Below are 8,250 nucleotides of genomic sequence, written 5' to 3' on the forward strand. Positions count from 1 at the left end.
AGATAGTCAAAGAGGTTATCACTTGTACCAATTCAATAACTCCACTAGATTGCATAGAAAAAAAATACTATTAAACTGAATCATAAATATTTAAAAAGTTTGGGTAAATTACACTCTTACTATCCTGTGCTGATATTTGTCCTAATTACACATTATGGTTGAGAATGAGACTAACTACGTTGAGCTCGTTCAGATTTAGCGGTGTGTGCTCAATCAAATAGAATTGTTCAAAATATAAGAGATCAGAAGCAATACTACAGTAAAATGACAACCAGAATAATTTATGAAGAAAATTAGAATTACCAGGAGCCAATGAAATTAATTCACAAGTGGATAAACTCAAGAAACCAAAAATTCTCATTGGTTTGAAAAGCATATTTTGGCTGTCATTGCATCAATTCATTGCCTCTGCTAATGATCATTTTGTTGGAGTAGAAGCATCTCTACTACTTGATTCATTGTTGGTCTTGCATCTCTGTCTTCCTCTACACATTGCAGACCAACTTCAACAAGAATTTCAATCATACTTGTTTCATACTTACCCTTCATTGTAGGCTCTATGATTTCTTCAATAAAGGATGTCATTGCAGTCCCTTGACTCATCTTCTCCCTTAACCACTTAACCAACCTCCTCTGTTCCATCTCCCCTTCGTTGTTAATTGCGTCCACGCCTGTTGCAGCATTCTTTCCGGTTACCATCTCTAGCACAACGATCCCATAACTGTAAACATCTACTTTCGAAGTGATGGAGAGATTTAATATCCACTCAGGAGCCATGTAACCTCTGGTCCCTCTTATCCGCGAGAAGCTTGAATTGTTGTCACCACTTCTATTCAGTAGTTTGGACAGGCCAAAATCCGACACCTTTGGCTGGAAATCAGAGTCCAAAAGTATGTTCTGAGGCTTCACATCACAGTGCAAAACCCATTCCAAGCATTCTTCATGTAAATTCATTGCCTCTGCTAATGATCATTTTGTTGGAGTAGAAGCATCTCTACTACTTGATTCATTGTTGGTCTTGCATCTCTGTCTTCCTCTACACATTGCAGACCAACTTCAACAAGAATTTCAATCATACTTGTTTCATACTTACCCTTCATTGTAGGCTCTATGATTTCTTCAATAAAGGATGTCATTGCAGTCCCTTGACTCATCTTCTCCCTTAACCACTTAACCAACCTCCTCTGTTCCATCTCCCCTTCGTTGTTAATTGCGTCCACGCCTGTTGCAGCATTCTTTCCGGTTACCATCTCTAGCACAACGATCCCATAACTGTAAACATCTACTTTCGAAGTGATGGAGAGATTTAATATCCACTCAGGAGCCATGTAACCTCTGGTCCCTCTTATCCGCGAGAAGCTTGAATTGTTGTCACCACTTCTATTCAGTAGTTTGGACAGGCCAAAATCCGACACCTTTGGCTGGAAATCAGAGTCCAAAAGTATGTTCTGAGGCTTCACATCACAGTGCAAAACCCATTCCAAGCATTCTTCATGTAAATAAGCAAGAGCTTTATGTCACGCCCCGCCTATGGAGGTTGTACCACGCAGGTGACACGCAGACGCTAAGGAGGACGCTGCATGGCAACTGCATGGCAAGTGGAGTTTCTAGAGTCTTCCGGAGTAGTCTAGAGTTGTGTGGAAGATTCTAGATATGTGTAGTATATTCTAGAAGTGTGTGGAAGGTTCTAGAATTCTCCAGAATTGTGTGGAGTAGTATGGAGGGTTCTAGAATGTTGTAGATATGTATGGAGATGTGTAGAAGGTGGAAGAAGATTCTAGATAATCAATCTCCACCGTTGGTTAGAATGCATCCTAGCCATCCATTAGGGATGGGGATGCCTATAAATAGGAGTAGGACTTCATTTTGCAAACAACAAGTCCTAGAGTGAGTCTTGAGAGCCTTGTAGAGAGCTTGAGTGTTAGCCTTGTACAAAGCATTCTTTGAAGTAATAGAAGTGTTCTTTCCTTGCCAACTTAAGTGCCTTAGTGTGTGTGAGTGTGCAAGCCAAGTGAGGAGAGGGCAAGGGCAACTACAACACTAGTAAGCGCACGAGGGTAGTGTGTTGGCTAAGGTGTGCACGGGAGTTAGGCTGACCAAGTACTTGCGAGAGTGAAAGCAACGTCTTGGTGCCGCACGGGAGCAGCTAGAGTGGTGCTGAAACTCTAAGCCCGTGACAGTTGGTATCAGAGCAGGTTCGTCAAGGGAGCTTTGTTGGAGTAGACATGGCTAGCGGAGGAGACCACCAAGTCCACATCTTAGATCAGAGCTTGGAGGAGAAGCTTGCCACACACTTGGTCTACACGGAGACTAAGTTTAATAGGCTCGAGAGAAGGATGGCGGAGCTCTACGAGCTGATTGATGGCATCGCCAACAAGGCGCAAGAGAAAGAAAGGGACTTGCATGATCGGGTAGACGACTTACCCATGGAGATTGCCGAGTGCAAGAAGGAGTTCTCTCAGGCGCGCGAGGTCGTGGTGAAGCCAAGGAAGAAGAAGGCGCCAGAGCCCAAGGAGTACGATGGGGCAAGGAATGCGCGCCAGATTGACAACTTCTTCTGGCACATGGAGCGGTACTTCGAGTGCATGGAGATCGAGGATGATGAGGAGAAGGTGCAGACAGGCACTATGTACCTCACGGACACTGCCGCTCTATGGTGGAGGCAGCGCTTCACCGGTAGAGGCGCAAGAGCAGTTGACACATGGGAGGAGTTTAAGAGGCAGCTCAAGAGGCAGTTCTATCCCGAGTGCGTTGAGGACCTCGCCATGATCAACCTAAGGCACCTGAAGCAGAAGGGCAGCATAAGGGAGTATGTGAAGGAGTACTCCAACTTGATGCTGGAGATCCCAGAGATGCCGGAGCGGCAACGTGTGTGCTTGTTCATTGATGGGCTGCAGTCTTGGGTGGCCACGGAGCTAAGGAGGAGGGAGCCTAGAGACTTGGCATCCGCAATGGCTATAGCGGAGCGCCTCGAAGACTTTAGGCGCGATGACAAGAGGGCCACGTCTCCCAAGAGGGACCACGGCAAAGGTGGGGGAGACCGGCGCTTCAAGAAACGGGGCTCGCCCAAGTCTAGCGATGATGAGCACAGCGATGAGGAGAGACGCCCACGCCATGATAAAGGTAAGGACCGTGGAGAGAGGTCCAAGGCTAGTGGCAAATGGGAGCGCCGCGATAAGGGTAAGTGGGAGCCGAAGTGCTACTTGTGCGAAGGGCCGCACATATTGCGACACTGCCCCAACAAGAAGACCATGAGCGCCCTTGTGAAGGATAAGGGCAAGGGCAGGGTGGACGATGCGGGCAGCGATGAAGATAGGTGCATGGGGGCTATGTAGATGCTGAGTAGCATGGCGCATGACACCAAGAAGAAGGGCAAGGCAAAGAAGGTAGCTGGGGTGCGCTATGTGGATGCGCAGGTTGGTGGCAAAGCCGTGCAAGCGTTGGTCGACACGGGCGCTACACACAACTTCATTACCCCAGAGGAGGCGCAACGACTTGGCTTGGAGATGCGCAAGACGGAAGGATGGATTAAGGCCGTCAACTCCGAGGAGGCACGCGTGAGTAGAGTGTGCAAAGAGGTGGAGCTATGCATGCAAGGATGGAAGGGCAAGGCCGACTTCCAAGTTGCGGAGATGGACGACCATGACATGGTGCTGGGGCTGGAGTTCATGGACAGGAACAACGCCGCGCCACTACCATGCCTTGGTGCGTTGATGATACTTGGAGGCGAGGAAGGCAAGGCCGCATGCATGGTGCCGCTCGTGGGCAGGAAGGAGAGTCCAGAGGTGGCAATCAACACGATGGAGCTCGTGAGGACTTCACATCTCCCGAAGGGCGCTCGTACGTTTGGGCCAAGGACATATGCGCAAGTGCTGATGACCTGCGAGAGGCTGGGTCAGTTGAAGAAACCGTGACGAGGGCATCACGGAAATGGGTGGGGGAGAATGTCATGCCCCGCCTATGGAGGTTGTACCACGCAGGTGACACGCAGACGCTAAGGAAGACGCTGCATGGCAACTGCATGGCAAGTGGAGTTTCTAGAGTCTTCCGGAGTAGTCTAGAGTTGTGTGGAAGATTCTAGATATGTGTAGTATATTCTAGAAGTGTGTGGAAGGTTCTAGAATTCTCCAGAATTGTGTGGAGTAGTATGGAGGGTTCTAGAATGTTGTAGATATGTATGGAGATGTGTAGAAGGTGGAAGAAGATTCTAGATAATCAATCTCCACCGTTGGTTAGAATGCATCCTAGCCATCCATTAGGGATGGGGATGCCTATAAATAGGAGTAGGACTTCATTTTGCAAACAACAAGTCCTAGAGTGAGTCTTGAGAGCCTTGTAGAGAGCTTGAGTGTTAGCCTTGTACAAAGCATTCTTTGAAGTAATAGAAGTGTTCTTTCCTTGCCAACTTAAGTGCCTTAGTGTGTGTGAGTGTGCAAGCCAAGTGAGGAGAGGGCAAGGGCAACTACAACACTAGTAAGCGCACGAGGGTAGTGTGTTGGCTAAGGTGTGCACGGGAGTTAGGCTGACCAAGTACTTGCGAGAGTGAAAGCAACGTCTTGGTGCCGTACGGGAGCAGCTAGAGTGGTGCTGAAACTCTAAGCCCGTGACATTTAGCTGTACCCACTGCAACATTGAACCTCTTTCCCCAATCAAGTGTGTTTGATTGTAAATTATCTGCCAACGATCCATGTTCCATATATTCATACACCAAAAGTCTGTGCTTTCCCTCGGCACAATATCCCAACATATCTATCAAATTCATGTGATTTAGCTTCCCAATTGTGCTCACCTCTGCCAAGAACTCTGCTTCTCCTTGGTTAGCCTCTTTAAGAACTTTGATTGCCGCGACACGTTGGTCAGACAATACGCCTTTATAAACAATGCCACCACCTCCTCTTCCTATCACTTCAGTGAAATTATGCGTTGCTTTCTTTAGCTCGTCATAGCTGAATCTTTTGAATACAAAATCAACATGAAGGTAACCGTGCATAGTTGCATCCGACCTTTTTTGGGTTCTGTACAAGAAACACCACACAAGCAAGATACAAATGATTTCAACTCCTCCAATTGCAGTGGCAAACCAAAGCATAAACTTCGATGTCCCATTTTCACGGAATTTCTTGTAAGGCCTTTCAAGCTGGGTACTGAGTTGGCTTGAGCAATCTAATCTGAATTGTGGAACCGGCTTGTCATATGAGGAGAGTTCACGTTGGGGTAATTTTATATACATGGAACCAGCAAATTTTGAAGAAAGTTGTCCATTACGCAATTGTATCTTAGGGTAACAAAGATAAAAACCAGTACTCGGTTCAAATTTGTATTGGAACCCTTTGCAACTGCAGAACTTCAAGCATTCCTTTTCACACCTCTCTAAGGTGTAATTTTTGAAGATCTCGCTATCATGGCCAAGGAATTCAACATGAGGAAGGTCCAAAAAACCAGCCTCATCGTCACAAGACTGATTTGATATTGGTTCGCATCCATAAGACCAATCTGTGTGATTAATGATCTTGTATCCCGGTATGCAAGAGCACCTACTACCGGAATTTTCATGTGGAACATAAGTACACATGGTGTTAGGTCCACAAACACCAAGAATTGTACATGGTTGATTAATAGCTTGCCACGAAACAACCCAATGTCGTCTCCTTTCATCTAGACTGTACAATCGAATGTTACCATCCGCGTCAACTGTCAATCTCCTCCACGGACCATTGCCAAAATCAGAGGCCGTGAACGTGAAATTATCAGATGACTTGAAATTGCCCGAGTCATCAAGTACTGCACTTCTATTAGTGTTGTAAGGCGATCTTCCAGCTTCCCAGCTAATTTTCCATGGGGCAGGCCAGTAAACGCTGGATATGTCAAGACCATCAAAGACAAGGCGAAGGACGTTGTCATCATCGAAGTAGAGCTTGTAAAAGCCAGAAGAATGATTGCTTTTGCTTCGCGACGAGACTAGTTGTGTGTCTCTAGTGAGTGGTTGATTAGGAAGAAGGGTATCTGTTGGGGAAAGAAAACTTTGCCAAAGAGTGACACCATCCAGTGTAAGAAGAACAAGATTACCATTGTCCTGAAGTTGCAAATTCACCATAGAAGTCAACTTAGTGTCCGTGGACCAAACGATAAGTTGCCCAGCATCTTTTAGCACAAGATTACCATTTCTATGTAGGGAGAGGGTAGAGAGCTTTCCGTTAATTGGTTGGTCTCGGTTGGCCATCCAAACTACGGTGTTATTTCCATCATATAATGGCTCAGTGAACCATATTGCAAAGAAAAATGCATTGTCACCAACACGGTGAAAGCCGGCAGAGAAAATGGAGTTTGGTGAAATTAAAACATGGTTCAGATTCTCTACTGAGAGAGAGGAGCCTTTGCTTAAGCTATGAGGTAGGGTTGAAGATGAAAATATTGGGGATGATATGAGAAAAGAAATAACAAGGACTAAAAATGAAGAGCCCATGAAATATATTACACCAAAGATGGAATGTGCAAGAACTCCGATATGCACGCATATATAGTCAGTAATAACATTGAAGGGGCTTATGGGTCCAACAGATGGGCATGTATTGCACGTTTGTTGTGTACTGGAAATTAAATGTTCATAGCTAAGACTATTCTATTTTTGAAAATAATAGTCTTGTTACCGTCTTCAATGGGCGCAGCCCTTCAAAATTTTCTAAAATCCTTGTTAACTCGTTCGCTCGTAAATAATTTTTAGAATGAAGTGCAAAACCTCCTGAACTTTACACACATATGGGTCCAACAGATGGGCATGTATTGCACGTTTGTTGTGTACTGGAAATTAAATGTTCATAGCTAAGACTATTCTATTTTTGAACATAATAGTCTTGTTACAGTCTTCGATGGGCGCAGCCCTTGAAATTTTTCTAAAATCCTTGTTAACTCTTTCGCTCGTAAATAATTTTTAGAATAAAGTGCAAAACATCCTGAACTTTACTCTCTCTTCCTAGAAGCTCTGTTGATCTTTTAATTTTACATAAAACTTTCTAAACTATTCTGATTTTTGAAAAAAAAAAAAAAACCCAAGAAACATTGTCGGTTTGGTTTTGTCAATGATAGAGGCACGTGACGGTCATGTATGATATATTTTAAAATGACATGTTTACCCTTCTAGCCGTTAGAGATAGATAAATTTGGTTTTGTCTGTTATAAAGTCACGTGGCCTATGATATATTTGCCATTACTGTTGGAGACAGAAATCAATAAAAACCCCTGATATATAGGAGTTCATTGTGAACCCTGATTTCAATTTCCTTCCTTCCCTGCCAAAATCCCCAAATACTACTCGTTTTGTGCAAACCTTCAACACTCCCCGACTGAACCCATCAATTTCGTTCACAACTTGCTTTTGTTCACAATCCTCCAACAATCACAAGCATATTGCCACGATTTACCAAGTGAAAACAAGGGGGTGAAAAATCTATGATTCACAAACCAGAAGGAAGATGTGTTGAAGTTGTGTTGACAAGGGGAACGTAAGTGTTCAGGACGAACTCTGGTACTTTGTTTAGGTTTCGGTCTCTATTACAACTTTTGTTTTCCTCGTCTTCAATAAAACAATAAAATGACTTCAGTGGTCGAATTGTCAATGTCTACAGATCGTTGGGGTCCTTTTTATAATATGAAATGTAAATGTAGAAGAAAGGTTTCTACATTCATCTCAGATTCCGACAATAATCCAAGTTGAAGCTATTACAAATGTTCAGCTGGAGTGTACACATTCTGGGAATGGTGGAACCCTCCTCCATCACCACCACCACAAACGCAAACACCAACCCAGCAGTAGTAGCAGCAACAACACCACCACCTACGATCAATGTGTTCACCTCATTTGAAAAAACTCTCTTCATTAGTAGCATGTTCCTTTTTGGGTTATTTGTTTTAGTGCTGTTTGTGTTGGGATTTATATGCCCTGGCATAGCAAATTCCTGTTTGGATTAATTGACATATGTTCCTGACGTTTCTGAAATATTTATATTTTATACAATTGGTGAATTTAATGTATTATATTTCGATTCACTATGAAATTGATAGTGTCCATGTAATTACAAGAAATATTTATATATATGTATGTGATGACAATCAATGCATGATATATAAATAGTAATTATAAATTGTTCATAGTCGGTAATTATGGATGGACTCATAATTAATTAAGACTTGAACTGGATCCGCGTTAGGTTGAGATATATTGCGAGAGCCGTCGTATGCAATTACTCCCTATCA

General features: G+C 43.9%; 2 protein-coding genes across 2 annotated transcripts; both read right to left on the bottom strand.

Annotated features, from left to right (window-relative positions):
• Positions 1–411: 411 nt before the first annotated feature.
• Positions 412–954, bottom strand: LOC132277606 (putative receptor protein kinase ZmPK1). The gene has a single exon (XM_059779446.1). The coding sequence runs from the start codon at positions 952–954 to the stop codon at positions 412–414; it is 543 nt and encodes a 180-aa protein (XP_059635429.1).
• Positions 955–962: 8 nt separating this feature from the next.
• On the bottom strand, positions 963–6,439 carry LOC132279660 (putative receptor protein kinase ZmPK1). Its single transcript, XM_059781696.1, has 2 exons — positions 4,609–6,439; positions 963–1,510 (listed from the first exon to the last, which is right to left on the bottom strand). Exons 1-2 carry the CDS (start codon positions 6,218–6,220, stop codon positions 963–965), a joined length of 2,160 nt encoding a protein of 719 aa, XP_059637679.1. The 5' UTR covers positions 6,221–6,439.
• Positions 6,440–8,250: the final 1,811 nt, after the last annotated feature.

This window comes from Cornus florida, unplaced genomic scaffold (genome assembly GCF_030987335.1).
Source record: "Cornus florida cultivar Cherokee Brave unplaced genomic scaffold, ASM3098733v1 CherokeeBrave_3.0.0_Hap2_Chr10, whole genome shotgun sequence".
In the NCBI taxonomy this organism is placed as follows: Eukaryota; Viridiplantae; Streptophyta; class Magnoliopsida; order Cornales; family Cornaceae; genus Cornus; species Cornus florida.

What these genes read in the sequence shown, in the direction of transcription:
- LOC132279660 (XM_059781696.1), bottom strand. Translation starts at nt 6,220, where the DNA reads ATGGCCAACCGAGACCAACCAATTAACGGAAAGCTCTCTACCCTCTCC. An exon ending in TGCAGTGGGTACAGCTAAAT is followed by an intron (nt 1,511 to 4,608) that starts GTCACGGGCTTA and finishes CGTGACATAAAG; the next exon opens with CTCTTGCTTATTTACATGAA.
- LOC132277606 (XM_059779446.1), bottom strand. Translation starts at nt 954, where the DNA reads ATGAATTTACATGAAGAATGCTTGGAATGGGTTTTGCACTGTGATGTG.